The sequence below is a fragment of the Spea bombifrons genome, chromosome 2 (genome assembly GCF_027358695.1).
Source record: "Spea bombifrons isolate aSpeBom1 chromosome 2, aSpeBom1.2.pri, whole genome shotgun sequence".
NCBI classification, from domain to species: domain Eukaryota; kingdom Metazoa; phylum Chordata; class Amphibia; order Anura; family Pelobatidae; genus Spea; species Spea bombifrons.
Genome location: NC_071088.1, coordinates 136,900,235 through 136,917,566, shown reverse-complemented (window position 1 = coordinate 136,917,566; position 17,332 = coordinate 136,900,235). Strand labels below are relative to the sequence as shown.

Here is a 17,332-nt window from a genome sequence, read left to right as displayed (position 1 = left end):
TTCCACTGGTTGCTATGGTAATAAGATCAAGCGTCAAGCTCTCCTCCATAACCCCTGCAATGTTGTGCTCAGAACTGACAGCCCACAGGAAAAGGCGTGGCTACATAAAACGTACGTGTTGAGCCCGGCGCTCTCATTGGCCAGCTGCGGACTGTTGCCCCGCTTCCCAGCCTACGACTGCTCTCTCCGTGCGCCACTGCGCATGCGCTTCCTCCCTGCAGCGCGCCACACATCCGGCGCCAAACCATCTCGCGCCACTGAAGTCTAGGTGTACCGAACGCTGAACACGCGGCCCCGGCCGCCATGGACGAGCTGTACCTGGAGAACATCGACGAACTGGTCACGGACCAGAATAAGATAGTGAGTTACAGAGGGGCCGCAACCGTCACTCGACCTCAGAGGGGTTAACCCCCCCCCCCCCAAAAAAAAACTGACTGGAGGGGAGGGTGACGGCTGGGGCTGTGTATGCTGACCCCCTGGCAAAGCATCATGGGTAGACAGTGGTCCTTTCATTGCTAGACAGTTCGCTTTCCCTGGCAATTAGAGGGTATTTAAAAAAAAAAAAAAAAAAAAATCGTCGGTCACGAAACACAATTGTTTGGGAGACAGCTGTTCCCCTCGGCGCTCATGGAGTTAATAAAATATATGCACTCCCTTTATCTGCATGCTACCCCCTTGCACCTGAAAATTACCCTCTGATACCCAAATGGTTAATGAAATGCAATACGCGTTCTTACGGAGACCTGGGAACTCACGGCAGCTCCATCCTGATCTGGGATTCAAAGGGTTAATAAAATCAGGTGCGTCTCCTCGTACCTTATTGTATATTGTACAGCGCTGTGGAATATGATGGTGCTATATCAAAGAATAAATGATGTTGTTCTGCTGTGCGTCTGTATGTTGCTGTTATTTACCCCGTTTAATTTATAAAGCCGTTCCTGCTGTTTCTATACACATTATCGGGGCTTTTAGGGCTGTAGAACCCTGCGATCCCCTCATACCCAGCAAACATTCTGACCTCCTAGAAAAGAGGGGCATCAGGGGAGGAAAAAGTGCCTCGCGTGTACTGTTGACTCTCAAGCTATGGGGTATGACTCTGAGTTTTCTGACTGTTTCTATCTCTTCTGTCTCTTTAAGGTGACTTACAAATGGCTGAGTCTCACTCTGGGTGTTCACGTCAATCAAGCTAAACAGTGAGTATTCCGAAGCGATATAAATGGCGGCTCCACGGAGAGCCTTTCCTGCCGTCTGTAAGAAAACATCCGTTGCGCCGCTTAATATTGTGGCGTTTCGTGTTGCTGATGTAGGCAGTGCTAACGCATCACTCCCATCACACCTACTCAACGTATGAAAACTCCTCTACGCGATACTTTCAACTCATCTTTTTTTTTTTTTTTTTTAAATTGTACTGCCGTCTCTTCACTCAGTTTCTTCTAGGGCAGGCGTTATAAGTACCCACTACCACTCAAAAGTCTGGAGGGGGTTAATGACGGACACGTACGCCACTGTACACGCAAACACATACATGTCTATACACGCACACGCTACTGTTCACAAGTTTGCGGTCACTAAGATGTCTTCATGGTAAACAAGAACATTTCTGGCTGTAACGTAATTTGCAAACGGGTTTTCTAACCATCAGTTATCCTTTTAAACTTAAACTTGGATCAGTGAACACAACGTGCCATTGGAACACGGGAGTGATGGGAGTGATAAAGGGCCGTTGGAACACAGGAGTGATGGGAGTGATAAAGGGCCATTGGAACACAGGAGTGATGGGAGTGATAAAGGGCCGTTGGAACACAGGAGTGATGGGAGTGATAAAGGGCCATTGGGACACAGGAGTGATGGGAGGGATAAAGGGCCATTGGAACACAGGAGTGATGGGAGTGATAAAGGGCCGTTGGAACACAGGAGTGATGGGAGTGATAAAGGGCCGTTGGAACACAGGAGTGATGGGAGTGATAAAGGGCCGTTGGAGCACAGGAGTGATGGGAGTGATAAAGGGCCGTTGGAGCACAGGAGTGATGGGAGTGATAAAGGGCCGTTGGAGCACAGGAGTGATGGGAGTGATAAAGGGCCGTTGGAGCACAGGAGTGATGGGAGTGATAAAGGGCCGTTGGAGCACAGGAAGGATGGGAGTGATAAAGAGTCTGATTAAAAAGCAAGTTTCCAGCTACAATAGTAATTTACAGCTTTAACCCCGTCTGCGCTGGATTTCTGATATGTTTTATGTTGTTTTCATGGACAACCCGCAGGCTGTACTGTTAGTCTTATGCGCTTATTCTTTATGACGATGACTCGCATCGGAACTGTTTGTTTTCCTTTAATGCGCTCCCGTTTTGTCCCTGCGTAGGATGCTGTATGATTATGTGACACGGAAGCGGAAGGAGAATCAAAGCGCTCAGGTGCACGTAACGTACCTGCTAACAGGAAAATGTATTCAGAATGGGTACCCTGTGAGTATATTTTCCTTATATAAATATCCTTTACTTACCGCCAACCAATGACACGGCGCTGTACAGTGACATATATACATTAACACATACAGACATAACCGAAGCGGAGGACCCTGCCCCTGAGCTGCCATCTAGCCTTATGATACTTTTACGCCACGATGGTCCCCGCTCGTGAGCTTACAATCTGAAGGAAGGAAAGTCATATAATATGTGATAATCGTCCAGTACAATAGTACGGAGCCTCTGTAAATGCTGTAATGTCCTGTAATCACTATCTCCAGCAGCTGCACTGGGCACATAGTACAGCATAGTTGGTTCCATTTGATTATTACATTTTATATATTGTTGATATGTGTGTTTAAATGAGTAGCAGCATCTTCAAACTCGGTATATTATTTCCGTGGAGGGTTAGGGTGAGTGAGAACTTGTGAGGAAGAAAATGCCACAAAAGAAAAAGTAACCTGATTAAAGGGACAACTTAGTGGCCAACAATCTAGAAGTACTTTTAATATACATTCTTTTACCTAGAAGAAGCTAAAGCGCTGCCGCATAACACCCCCAGTGTCAGTGTTTTGGCTACTTGGAGTCGATGAGAGCGCTTTCTGTGGGGTCTCTTTACACCCCCTGGAACGCTTGCATGCGGTGATTGGCCAAGAGTTTTAATTTGAAAGCAAATAGATTGGGGATCAGGAAACCGAGGCATTTCATCTACAACCAATCATCAGTTGTGGTGCATGCGGCAGCTGAAGCGTACTTTTAACATGAAGTTATTGATCTCAGAGGAAGATGGACCTTTTAACGGAGCAACATTCGTGTTTCTCTGTTTATGATGGAAGTAGGAATTTCGAAAGCCAGTCTGCTAAATGACATCACTGCTTCTCCAGACATCTGTCTAAGCTTAAAAATGACACCGCTGTTTATACAAATCCTCTATTGAGTATAATATTCGTCCTCCTATTCATAGAACACACATGTATGTGCGATATACCGCACGCTTCTCACTGGGTAATGTGCTTTCTCTTGCAGTACCACAAGGTGGCAGTAGTGAGGGAGGACAAACTGGAAGGTAAGACAAAGGTACCAAAAACTAGATGCCAACCGGTCTTTATATAGAAATTAACTTTTTTTTTTTGTTTGTGTGTACCAAAATGACCATATCATTGAAAATGGATTTTGCTGCTGCTGAATCAGATCTACTATCCACCTTTTAAAGCATCTCCATGCATCTAATAGATCTGTGCACAGAATAAACAGGTTTACAGACTAGAACAAGCTAATTGTAAACACACAATATGTGTATCTGTTTGGAGTAAGTTTGTATCGTAGCCGTCAGTCTTTTGAGCCCATGGGTAAGAGTCTTGCTCTGATCACATTCGAAATGCCGAATCATAACCTGAAGTCGTTCTTCCGCTTCTGCCCACTAGGGGGCGCACTACGAGCACATCTGTGAACATAATCCCTCTCTGTATATTTATCAGTACAAATCAACACTACTTCTTGTTACACGGACGCCTAAATACGCCGCCACGTGGAAAGGTGCTACAGATTGCTTTAAAATATGCCCCTTGGCTGAAGGGCTACCCACTTCTCCATTGATAATAACGGCATGTTCTGTTTCAACAATCTATTCAGTTTTGCTGTAAATTGGCAATTCTTTCATTCAGATGTCGGGTGCATGTAATATATTTCAATATGCAAGAAATGTAAAGGCAGCAAATCTTCCTTTTGTACATTAAAAGAAAGTAATGTAAGAAAGGTCTTATTTGTATTTTTTCACCAGTTTTTTTTTTCTTCTTTTGTACGCTGAATGTATATTTTTGAAAGTTAAAAATGCATGGTAATTTGTATCTTCAGCTGCCAAAGCGAAGCTTGCTGTGGTCGCCAACGTCCACGTCTACAGCATCCAGAAAGCCGCCTTGAAAGACAGCGCTCCGCTCTTCAACACCGATTATGATATCTTCAAGAACAACCTCGAGGACTGTAACAAGTACGTGCCGACGGAAGCCTCGCTGACGCTTTAGAGGGAAGGTCTCGATCTCCTTTTAACGCGTTTTATTGTGTTAAGGTGCCGTTAGTAAAACTATATATATATATATATATATATATATATATATATATATATATAATGTTAAACCATGGGCAGTGCTCCTGTTGAACCTTTCGAGACCTTTGTCCATCTACCTCTCGGCGTAGCATGATCTCGTATTTGGGAGAACATGAAAACGAACACGAATGATGAGTTTTCATTGTATAAACTAATGTGTCGCGGGACAACATACATGAAGAATACACTGAGCAATTCACCTTGCTGCCTTGAGCTGAAGGTAAAAATCTCTATTGGGACAGAGAGGGGTATTCTCTAAACCCCTACATACTTCTAATCCCCTAATAGGGACTGCATGGGGGGGCGGCAGCATTTGTAACCGTTTCAATCTCCTAGGTTTAGTGCCATTCGATGCCCGCAGGCTGTGCCGAGGACCCCGGAACAGATGTCACAGAGCCAGCCGGTTGAGCAAGCGCCTACTCCCAGCACGCCAGCCATCAATGGGCATCTCTCTCAACCAGCAGCGAAGTCCGGCAGCCAGCCTCCCAAGGGCATCATGGGCATGTTCACCCGGCCGCCGTCCAAAACACAGCAAGCCGATAAAGAAACGAAGCCGGAGAGCAAGGAGCCTGAAGTAGGTCAATTGTAATACTTCTCCCTGTCTGTGTGCTGGAGTAATCACACGACCTGATTATATTTTATACATGGCCCTGTTTAGTTCTGCAATATGCTTTAAAAAAAATGAAAATGTTGGACAGCGTGTTGTCTTCCCGTAACCTTTCAGACCCTGAGATTCCTGCTGCCTAGCATTATGTTTGTATGATGACCATATAAGTAATTCTGGCATATGGTTATCCGCTGTGTAATATGTGAATTTATTATATGATACGAAGGGCCGGCGTGTTTTTTCCAGAAATTAAAAGCACAGATGGGAAAAAAATCACTAGGGGTGCAATTTCTCCAGGGATAGTACAATTTCTGTAAAAATGAATAGCATGTTGATTTTGTTTATAGTTTACACCTTGGCATATTTTGGGCCAGAGTACAATGTCGTGGGTTTCTTCAGGCATTCGAGGCGCATAAATCCCCGTTAATTTGTGAAATGCACGTTTTCTTGATCGTGTTTATTTGGTGGTTCGGAAATGTGCGTCTGTTTCAGAGCCGTGTTTAAAACATTAGGTCGCGGATAGCTTTCAGGAATTGTTCTAGAGGTTAGTTATGTTTTTATCGTAATGTTCTAAAGATTTTGATTGGCTTTAAAAAGGAAGTATACGCTTGAATGGTAGTTAACAAAAAACCTTACTCTGTCTACAGCGAAACCAACGTTTCAAGACAGGTTAAGGTAAACTGAGTGAGTGTTAAAAGAATAAAGATAATCCGTTCCTTATTTTCCTTCTCTCTCGCTAGCCTTCTGCCGGAAGCAACAAGCCATCTGCCAAAGCCAGCGCTATGAATAACTTCTTTGGAAAGGCTTCATTGAGTGAGTAATATAATAAATGCCAGGATCATGTATATCTAATGAACGGCGGATCTAGTCACCCGCTTTTCCTGATCATGCGCAGTCCTTGGTCTCGTCTTGGTTTATGAGCTATGAGTGACCCCTGAGTCCGTTAAAGCGCTCTGCCTTTTTTATTTGTAGGCAAAATCAAAGAAACCTCTTCCACGAACGAATCTGTCAAACAGGAGGAGAAACCATCTCCGTCGGTAGCCCCTACCACCGCCGCACCACCTCCAGAGAAGCCCGCCAAGAAAAGCGAGGCCGCCAAAGCTCCGGCAAAAGAGAAGAAAAGGTATCGAATTAAGACGGTTTCTGTACCATGTAACCGTGTTCTATACACCTGAGCTGTTAATGCCACTCGGAGACCGGGGATCTCGGGCGCGGCGCCAGCTTCATCTCCCTCCTTGTGCAGCAGGTTGAAGCGAGCGGAAATCTCGGATAGCGACGAAGAAGCCGAGAAACTCGTGAAAAAGAGGAGACGGATCAAGCAGCCCACGCGCGACAGCAGCGACGAGGAGGGTAAGTGCCGTGAAACTGCCCCTCGACTCGCATTTCTTGGCCGTACCTGCTAAACGTAAACGGAGGGATTTTTGGAGCTGTCTCCGCTATTATAGGTCTTTATAAGTCCCCGACATACACACCAGGGGTGAGTTTTGCTCCTCATGCTGTAGGGGGGAAGCAGTCTTAAGCTGCGCTCCTTTTCGTGAGACCGTCGTCGAGAAGGCCGTCAGCTTCTTCCTTCGCAACCTGCAGCGAGAACGCCAGGTGGGATCGTCTGCTGCCCTTTTTTACACCGGTCTGGCGGTTTTAACCCTTTGCGCTTCGGAATTGAGTAATGAGTTATTCATTCATGGGTTGCTCGTCCACTCCCTTCAAACTTATAGAGTTTATGCGATCCCTACTAAAAAAAATAAGAAAAAATAATGGGATTTTGTTTGTGTGCATTTATTGCATCTTGTTGAATGACCTATAGTTTACTGCTAGCGGGACACGAATCCAAATATTTATGTAAAATACTAAAAAAAAAATATAAATATTGTAAAAATACAATATAAATAACATATAATTAACATTTACTGGCAAATCTTTTTTCCTAAAGGGTCTTTCTTTTTTCTTTTCTTCCTAAATTAATATTTAGAATTTTGGGGGGTCGTCTTGTATAACTAAGCAAATACGGTAACATATATACAATATAATTTTTATATATATATATATATATATATATATATACATTATATTTTATAGTTTTTTTTATAAAAATAATAAAATGGAAATTATTTCAATTTAAAAAAAATGTGCTGGCACGTTAAGGGGTTAAGTCTTTTAGTAAACGGCGAACGTATTGGCTTTTCTTGCCCCCCGCGGTGTAAGTCCACGTTGCGCCGGCGGCCCTGGGCTTTCACACCCACGCACTGTTTACGCCGTGCTTTCGTTCGCTCCGCTGTAATCTCCCGCCGAGCCGGCTGCCAAAACAAAGCCACTCGCGCCGTCGGGAACTAATTGGCCACTTGTGTTTGTCGCCCGGCATTTTCCACGTCAGGACACCGCGTAGCGTTTGCCGTGCCAGCTGTTGGTGGCGCGTCGCAGACTTCGCAGCGCTCTCCCCTCCTTTGATGCCGTGTTTGTTTTTGTCACCGTCCCGCGGCGCGTTGGGATTTAATCTCGGCTCGCTCGTTAATGATTGCTGGCGGCTGCTGCTTCGATGTCCCCTTACACTGGAGGGTTTAAAGAGCCCCCCCTGCACAGCTAGCGTCCGTCGGGGGTCCGAGAAGCTCTCATTTGGTCTCCGGGCCCCCGCCTCTCAGGCTGGTCTTTATTTCATCGTGTCACTTCTTGCTAAGCTGGAAAAGGTCACTGCTTTAAAGCCGGTCAGAGGTCGGCTGCTTGGAGAGCCGCAGAGGCTTGAATAATATCGCGGGCGCAATCGGTCGTTTTCTTTACGTCGTCCTCTCGCTTCGGTTCACATGTCCGCGTCTCCACTCCTTTTCTTTGCAGACTCGAGGCGCGCATGTTATGCATTTCACCTTTTTTATTCTCGTGACGCCCGAAGCACCAGAAATACCCGTCTGTTTTCACCTATCTGAGCAGAAAGGAGAGTTCTGTATCCTATAGGCTCCCCTGGCGCAAGCGACAAAGCCGTATGGGACTTTATCTTACCCCGACTGTATAAATACCCTCTGGTGGAAAATAATTATGCAAATCTGGAATTATTTTATGAAAAAACATCATTTTAAGCACTTTAGCCCATGGCATGGTTAGAAAACAGTAGAAAACTACTGGGGGGGGCTTTTTGGTTTACCATACGGTGCGAGAGCTTTGCATGTTGAACTGCTAGCCCCACAATTTAAAAAGGGACACGCGTGTTACCGTCATTGAAACCCAGTGCCACTTTTTTTTTAGGTTGCCTAGGGAATAACATGGTCCAAGAAATAAGGGAACCTAAATCAACGGGTTTTTTACTCAAATATATACATATGTATCAATCTGGGAGATGGGCTGACACTTGTTAATAACAGTTAATGGGTTATTTTTGTCACCTTAGCTTGTTGGGTAAATACCGTATTTGCTCGATTTATAAGACGAGGTTTTTTCCAGAGCAAATGCTCTGAAAAATACCCCTCGTCTTATAATCGGGGGTCGTCTTATAATCAGACCTCAACTAGGTCTGACTATGAGACTAAGATCCAGATCCCCCGCAGCGATGCAGAGGACCTGGATCCTCCTGCCCCCCCCCCCCCAACTTACCGGTACTTCTAAGTCGCCGGTGCGTAGTCCGGGCAGCTCTGCGCGATTTCCGTAGACAACTTCCGCTGCAGCCGGGAGGAGGTGCAGCTACCAGCGGGGGTTGTCTGTGTCCATTGTGCAGACTTTCCCCGGCTGTCAGAAGCACCGATAAGTTTGGAGGAGGGAGGGAGTGTTAAATGGGGGGTATAAGGCATTTCTGGGGCAGGTGGCAAGCCTGGGGGCAGATGTGCAAAACTGGGGGGGGCAGGTTGGGGAAAAAAAGGAAATTAAAACAAAATATTTTTCTCAATCATAGCTTTTATTTAACAAACAATGGTTCACATAGTTTACATGAATTAACATTTACTGGTAAAACTTTTTTCCTATAGGGCCATCTTATATTCAGGCTTTTTCTTTTTTCATAAATTAATATTCAGGTTTTGGGGGGGCGTCTTATAATCGTGCAAATACGGTATGCTGTCCCGTTATAATTGTAACCCATACGCGATCTCCTCTCTAGGTGCGCCACCATCTCGGCAGGTGAAGACCCCATCTCCTCCGCTACCGCCGGAGCCGGTTCAGAAGAGCGAGGCGGAATCCCAGTCACAGGTATGGCCGTGGACCAAATTCACGGGATTATTCCTCGTCCCGCATCAGACTCTCGTTCTGATTGGCTGTCCGGTTCAGCCCATTGTGAAAAGGCTTTGAAAAAAATGGCGGGCGCCATCCCTATCAGTCTTATAATCCCTGGTCCGGGAAGGGGTGATCATTTATTAACATCTTACAAACCGCTGAATTTTATTTATTTTTTAGTGGCCATGTTTTTTTCCGGCTGCTTTATTGACGTGAGCCAGGACTCAACGTATAAAGACAGACAAGCAAATGTTCTTTTCACAGCAATAAATAACATTTGTTCTACTTTTGTGAGTCAAACACCAAGATTTATTTTCTATTTTTTTTATTTATTTTTTTTTTTTTTGGAAGCATTTACTGTGATTTCACTTTTTTTTTTTTTTTTTTTAATTTTATTTTTTTTGTATGATGGATTTCACTCAAACTGAAACTATTTAAAACCCATGGTAGTTTTTAGAATGTTCTCTGACTAATCTGTTGATAAACATTCTGTTTATTGGGAAATCCTGGGGATTTTCAGCTTTTCCTTCGCCTGCGAAGAATCATTTTCAGCGAAGAGGGGTGAAAGAATTTTTATTCTATTTGTGCGCCTAAAACAGCAGTTTTATTATCAGTTCAATTTGTCATTTTAATGTTAATTTCTACTGTGTGCCCCCCCCATTGTGTAGCACTTTGGAACTTGCTATCGCTCTATAAATGAGTAATACTCCGGGGGGGGGGGGCGTTTTTGGTACAAACTTAGAGATAACATTTTATCTTTTTAAATATCTTTTTATATTTCCATTTCATGTTTGTAGCCTTTCTGGCCAGTAATCCGTGTTTGGCATTAAGAGGGATAATTATTTGCCATTCTTCAAGGCAGACTACCATCAGTGTATTTTTTTTTTTTAATATTATTATTTTAAAAAAATTTTTAATATTAAACGGCGTCTGTGTTTGTGCTTATAATAAAGGTATAAACCCCTACATATGGTTTACTCAAGCATTCCAGGCAGAATGATATTCAGAATGTGAGTGAGATTTAATTGGATGATGTCACTCAGAGGAGCAGTTAAGTTTTGTCTGAATGCTGCTCCTTTTTGGTAGCTTTGTATGCAATGCGTGCAGAAACGGGATAAAATTAGAGCCGTCTTTATGCAAGCTGGGATCTTCCCGGATAAACCTCTACTTTTTGTTGCGTTGACTGATAGTTGAACAACCCCCCCCCCCAAAAAAAAAGGCTCCAAGCTATGGTGATAATCACAATAATTGTGAATATAAATTATTCCCTGATTTTATTTATATTCATATATATATATATATATATCTATATCTCTATCTCTCGATAGATAGATAGATAGATAGATCTCTATAGATATAAATAGATATATCGCTATAGATATATAGATATAGATGTCTCTGTCTCTGTCATCTGATGTGGGTTAAACATTTCTTGTGGGGTGTGTGGATTTCACAGGGTTTTTTTTTTTTTTTTGTTTATTAATTTAATAAATGTATTATGTTCAAGGTTATCTTGATAAAAGGTTAGAGCCTGAAAGTTGATGAAATAAAGGTTGAGTCCCGTGAGTGTTTAACTTCTTGGACTTGTTAATATATATCATTTAATTTTTTTTTTTTCTTTCTAATTATGCGATTTTTATTTATTTATTTTTTTCCTAGCTGCAGTCTGGAGGAAAAAGGAGGAAGCGGAAACGCGTTCTGAAATCCAGGACGTTTGTGGATGACGAGGGTTGTATGGGTAAGGTGTTTATAACAGCAGGGGGTACGTTAGATTTGGGGGGGTTGATTGCGGTTGAGATGAGACGTGTTTGCGTTCCTTGTTCCGCAGTCACGGAGAAAGCGTATGTGAGCGAGTCCTGCACGGACAGCGGCGAGGACTTCTCCACCACCTCCAAACCGGCGGCCGCTCCGAGGCAACCCAGCGCGGCGGCCGTAAAGCAAGAAGCAAAAGCCGAGACCAAATCGTCGAAAAAGACGTCTGCGGCCAGCAAAGGCACCAAGCAAGCCTCCATTATGGGCTTCTTCCAGAAAAAGTGAAACACTGGCCCAAAAAACACTTATTTGTAGAAACATCTTTGGGGTCGCCATAACAACCGCATGGATTTTTGTGGCCCTCATGGGGCATTTTGGCTATTGAAGGTAATTCGGGGTGGCCTGCGTTCTCGGAACCTTGCTATCCGAGCCTGTTCGGCATGCGCATGTTCTGGCCGCTTTCGATATCCAGCCTGTATATTTATTACAAAATCAATGAAGCGGTCGGAAGGATGGCGACCGGGTGGGCGATTCTCTGCTCACATACACGCATCTGATTATCACCGACCTATCGCAAGCGGTTCAGTAATAAACAACATTAATAATAATTAACAATTCAATGGATACATACAATATAGTGCTAAACGCATAAGTAATGTGTTACATAAGCTCTGAATATCAGTGGAAGTCACACGATAGCATATTTGTTCTATTTTTGTAAGTCGTCTTTTTCATATTTGTTACTCATGTTTTTTACTTTTTCCTCCCCATACAAGCCACCACGTGGCTATTAAATCATTTAACTCTTTAAATTGAGAGGAATCTGCTTCTTGGCTGCGGTTTAGAGTTTATCACCCTAGTAACCAATAGGACGATTCTGCTGTTTGTTGGTTCGCTATACAGGTTGCCGTGGTGATAGGACCACTTTCAAAAAGTTGGCCGGTGTTTTTGCGGGGTCTGCATTAATACGATTATCCGCCCCCTTTTTTACATAGATCTGTAAGATCTTAACGAATTTCTCCTTCATAACCGAGGATCATGGGAGTTAAAGTCAGGCAGCTGCCGGAGCAATGTCTGTCAGCGCACCTAAACAATAAGCAGAAATATTTAGAACTATTCAGTTTTTAAGCCCTCCGATGCTTTACGAGACGGATTACTGTCCCTCAGCGCCCCTCCAAAAACTAATGCATGGAAAGTATGGGGGGGTCCCCTTAGGTAGAAGCTGCAGCTGCCCTCCTGTCTGTGTTCTGACAGCTCTTGGCACTAATAGGCCAATCAGAAGCAGGAAAACGATCCAATTGCCCAACAGTAAATATGAATATAGATTGGCGGGGGGGGGGGTTGGCATAGGGGAATGTTATGGGGGGGATTCGGCCGAGCCCCCCATAAATATGCAAAAGACACTGGCTGCACTGTCCCTTTAACTGCCCCTGCGATGATGATGATCGGTTTAGACAGCCGTTTTTGCGTTGGGGGGCAGCAGACGCTCTGTTTTATTTCCTTCGGTCCGGGCCGCGGCTGTATCGTGGCTTTGTGTTGACATAGACAGCTCGGGTGCCGTTTTCCACTTGTAAACGCGACCTCATGCTATAAATTCATGTTTTATTTTAGCGCAGTCATCCTAGACCGATGACAAGCTGGAATTTCATGTTCCGCGTGAAAGAAGTCTCTTTGTCCGTACGTCCTTCACACAAAGATCCATTTAATTCGTAAATAATACGTTTACAGCTTCGGTTTGCTGTAAATTACACGGCCGTTTTGGGTAAAATAACATGAAACCGTAGAGACCCGAAAAGTGCTTGTTTTTATTCGATCCAGCGAAGTGGTTACATAGGACGAATGGACCGCTGGAATTCTGTGGTTTGCACCGATTTGAGGGTTTTTTTTTGCCTTGATAAATGGTAAATAAGTTAAAGAAGAATGTCTTCTTACCCAAATTTGGCAAGTGGTTCATTCAACATTCAGCCACCGCAAACCTTGTGTGTAAAGCCTGCTGCCCCTAAAACAGACAAAGTGCTCCTGTCACAAAATGCCCTTAGGCGACGGCATTTGATCTATACACTGCTTTAAGGCGGTTGTGAAGGATGTAGTGGGCGTAGGTGCGTGAATGCTGATAACGATGCTCGGCACCCATTGGCTAATCGGCGGCATGAAAGCTCTCTGAATGAATCAATGGGAGAGCTTTTCTGTTCATGGAACTCAGAAAGGATCCCTGTCCGAAGCATCTGCCGAGCCAGCTCTGGAGCGGACTGCAGGGAAGGATGTTATGAGCAGGGTGATGGCTTCGCGACTTATGTAGCACTTGAAGTGTCTCGCTGGATTCGATCCTTGGGCGTGGTGATATGGCGCAAATCTGCAAAACAGTTTAAATATAGTTAAAATGGTATATTGATTTATAGAGACGGACAGAAGAAGTGATCGGTTAGCTGAAGTAACGGACTTGCAGTAATAGGATTCCAATGGGTACCTTGAAATTTGGGGGAATATCACTTGCTATCTAAAGCAATTAACGTCATCCGGTCGTTTAGAACGAGTTCTTATTGTGGATCGGTATATTATGATTATGGTGATTGTCTAGCAGCTGGATTATGTGATGCCCTCAGAAACAAGGGTACTGAGCTACTAGAAAAAAAGGGTATGGGGGTCCCAAACGGGGTCATGTCAGGAGAGTTAGGGGCAGCACTGTCCCAAGGGGCCTCCTCGATATACTTCATATACATATATATACATATACGTTTCATCTTCCGTACAGATGGATCCCAGCTCCTGCCAGCAGAGAGTATCTCTGCTCCTGTGATTATTGGCTGGTAGTTGGGGGGGATTCTGTCACGGTAACTCTGTGCCTCCGGTGACAGCTCCCCCTGTCATCATCTTCTGTGGCTCTCGCTATCTATGGAGCTTATGACTTTGTGTCCATGGACATCCCTGCTTTTGAAACCATCTGGCTCTCTTACTAAACCAGAGAGTGCACTTTTGGCGTGATTAAGCTCATCACTGAATGCGCGCCATGGTGGAATTTTGGCTACAAATGGACCCTCCTGCCATTTCGAGAGGGTAGCGCATGGTCATGAACAACATGAATGGATAAGCTGGCGCCGTTCGTTCACCAGGCTTCGGCTGCCTTTCGTAGGACTTGGGCTTTGTGGCTTTGGAATCCCGTTTATCACCCGCAACCCTTCTCACTTGAGTTCTCCTATCCTTAATTCTTTCTTCAATCACAGAAGCGTACGGTGGAGCGGCCCTTACCTGAAGGTTCGAGTCCAGCTTTAGGGGACCCGGAGATGTTGTCTGCAGTATCTTCGGCGAGCTGTATCTTCCCGAGAAAACAGATGACCTCCAGTGTCCATCCCTTCCAATACTTGGAAGACGTTAGCGTCGCGGTTGCCAATGTGGCTGCTCTGTGGTTGGAAACAAGTTATCAAAAACCGAGGGGAATAAAAAAGAAGTTTTAAGGCTTGTCATGCGCTGACAGATACGATCCCGAAGCGGCTATTCGGCATCTCCCTCATTGTTTGGAAATATCCAGCAGTAAATACCATTCCGCTGCTGGAAGTCGACATGGGAATTATGAAGGTTATTACGTCTTAGGAGCAGCGGATGCCCCAGCATGGGGCTGTCAGGGGTTTATGACCCTTAAAAAAACCCACGCATTTCCATAATCCACGTCTCTGTCTTTTTGTCTCCATGTGTGTTTAGCAGGCGATTAAAACCCACGCCGTGGACTTTCTAAGATCATATCCAACGTTAACAGGTTGGCCTTTTTCTCCTTGAGCGTTTGCTCCACTAATCTCCCTTTATCTGCAGACCTGGAGCCGCCGTTGCTGTCAGTCATGTGATATTTTGGATCACCTTCCCAGTTCAAACACCACACTGAGACGATGCTTTACAGCAATGCTAATGAAGTCCGGTCCTCCATAGACTTTCATTAGTCAGAGAGTCCCCTTGATGACAATTGATGGAAATGATGAAGTTCCTGACGGTTGACTGCACTGTCAAAAAAAACATCCCTGTCATGAAAGGGGTTAAAAAAAAACCCCTTATTTTCAATCTGATACTAGTAATAAAAAACATTCTTATTGCTGGTTTAATTTTATGCACATTTTCACGCAAGACACTTCTATTTGGATGACAAACTGGATAAATACCTAGCGGGGGGGCATGAATGGGGTTCCGAGCATTTTGTTGCTAGTTTGTCTATTTAATTAAAAATGGAGTCATGTTTTTTCTCTTTTTGCAGCGAACGATCTTGATCTTCTCAGGCGGCAGAATTGTCACGGTCACTCGCTTGTTCGCCGTCCAAGTAGTTAAACTCCCCTTTTGTCCAAGTTCCTTCTCTCTCTGCCATGAAATATTTTTTTTATGTTCATTATAAAAAAAATGAAGATTTGGATTCTTTTCCAGCTGCCGCTCAGCTGGGCAGGAGGGAGGAACCGGCACGAATGATCCGGGCTGGAAACCACTTCTACCCATCCGATAACGATATCTGACACCAGATACTTACTCCCTGACAATTGTTTTATGATTATATTGTCCCCTGATTATTTTATAACATATTTTATAATTTGTTGTACTGATTCTAATATAGTAGGGGCAAGGACAGCCCTAGCATACAGGTGAATAAGGCCTAGGGTGGAGCGCTTAGCGGGGGTTCCGCCCATGAGGTTCTTTCCTATGTTGGTAAGTGAGTAAAGAGAGGCCAACCATCAGTGGATGTCAATGTAAACATGGGTGCCTGAAGCCTCTTTGTGTATTTTACTTGCAATTCCAGATATAGCCATATAACGAAACTTTATTATAATTTACACCCTGACTGGACCCTTTCTGTTATGCTTTACATGTTTGTTTTCTATATAGCCCTTCTTGGAGAATGTATCAGATGTGTTTTTGGGCTACTTTATTACTGGGCCACCCCCTCCCCCCCACGAACCTGCAGCCCTAGACCTGTGCCTACTCAGCCTAGGACAGGATACGTCACCGACTACGCACCAAGCTGTTAAAGGGACAGGACCGTTTTATTCTGCAGCCCATCCCAGGCCATTAAACCCAGCGGCCTATCATTCGCGGTTGTTACGAGTAACCGGCATGAAGACCAAGCAGCTTTTTGGAGAGACCTGACACCAAAATACACAATCCGTTCCAGTCCAACACACATTGGCCAAAAGGAACAGCGTAGAAAAACATGAAAAGACCATGTAAAGGATCCAATCAGGGTGTGAATTCCACCCTGCTTTCTACTCACTAGGGGGCGCACATTATAGCCACCCAAAAAAATGGGTGAAATGAACAGTTTTAAAGAATTCCGCTCACTGAGATATCCAGCCATCCACTCGGCGATGTTGTTCCTGGCGAATGGGGTTAAAGTCATGGCATCTGTCAGCACGTCCTCATCTACAGTAGCCGGCGGCGGCGGCGGAGGGCTCCTGTCCTGCGTGTGCATCGTTAATTACTTTTACGGTGTTTCTTTTCCCACACGTTGATGAAGTCAAGGTGAGTTAGCTATAGGCATTAGTCACTGTCCGGCCGCGGCCAACCTCGCAGTTGGAGTCATTTCACTCAATCGCCTGGCACGATATGGTTCCCATGAGGAAAAGGGAGTCATGATGTCATATTCGCTTTCATCCACAGTCCTTTGATGTCCCCGACGCACACATGATGCTTTTAACGGCAGCCTGGCAGAAATTCTCACAGTGATCCGGCCCGATGAGAAAGGAACGCTTCGATTTCACGCTTTCTCAGAAGGTTCTGAGTCCTCGCTCTTTAATGTCTCAGAAGCAGACCGGACCGCGTCTCCTGGGGACGAGACGTATGGAATTCCGTCTGGCTCCGTTACAAACATTATTGGAGGAACGCTGGAGCTAAACCCCAATAAATGCGCCTTAAAGTAGTTTCATTTTCCTTCAATTGACAGATAAACGAGTATTGCGTTTTTTAGCTGACCTTTCTCAATTAATGATAATAATAATTATTATATTCACGGAATGTTCTTCTGTACCTCAAAGTGAAAAGTATGACCGACAAGCTGCTGAGATTTCCGAGTTACAAAGAGAAATCTTGACTTAAAGAGGAATTCCTACTTTAAAATAAAATAATACTAGCGTTCTAATAAAAATATGCGGCCGCTGGGTGCTGATGCCGCCGGCCGGCGCTGCTTTAATACTATTTTTTTTTTCATTTAATAGCCGATCCGGCTTGCCATATTAAATTTTTAAAAAAAGTATTAAA

General features: G+C 44.3%; 1 protein-coding gene across 2 annotated transcripts; it reads left to right on the top strand.

Moving 5' to 3' along the window:
* The first annotated feature begins 226 nt into the window (after positions 1-226).
* Positions 227-11,725, top strand: POLD3 (DNA polymerase delta 3, accessory subunit). Of its 2 annotated transcripts, none has more exons than XM_053456641.1 (12): positions 227-360; positions 1,138-1,193; positions 2,357-2,459; positions 3,486-3,525; positions 4,314-4,446; positions 4,900-5,137; positions 5,911-5,983; positions 6,143-6,293; positions 6,417-6,520; positions 9,246-9,334; positions 11,024-11,096; positions 11,187-11,725. In XM_053456641.1, exons 1-12 carry the CDS (start codon positions 304-306, stop codon positions 11,393-11,395), a joined length of 1,326 nt encoding a protein of 441 aa, XP_053312616.1. In that variant the 5' UTR covers positions 227-303; the 3' UTR covers positions 11,396-11,725. The 2 variants fall into 2 exon arrangements, with proteins under 2 accessions (XP_053312616.1, XP_053312615.1); XM_053456640.1 differs by having other exon boundaries at positions 6,414-6,520.
* Positions 11,726-17,332: the final 5,607 nt, after the last annotated feature.

Excerpts from the sequence above, each read along its gene's own strand:
- POLD3 (XM_053456640.1), top strand. The coding sequence starts at position 304 with ATGGACGAGCTGTACCTGGAGAACATCGACGAACTGGTCACGGACCAG. Across the intron at positions 3,526-4,313 it reads GAGGGAGGACAAACTGGAAG|CTGCCAAAGCGAAGCTTGCT; the intron begins GTAAGACAAAGG and ends TTGTATCTTCAG. Across the intron at positions 11,097-11,186 it reads GGATGACGAGGGTTGTATGG|TCACGGAGAAAGCGTATGTG; the intron begins GTAAGGTGTTTA and ends CTTGTTCCGCAG.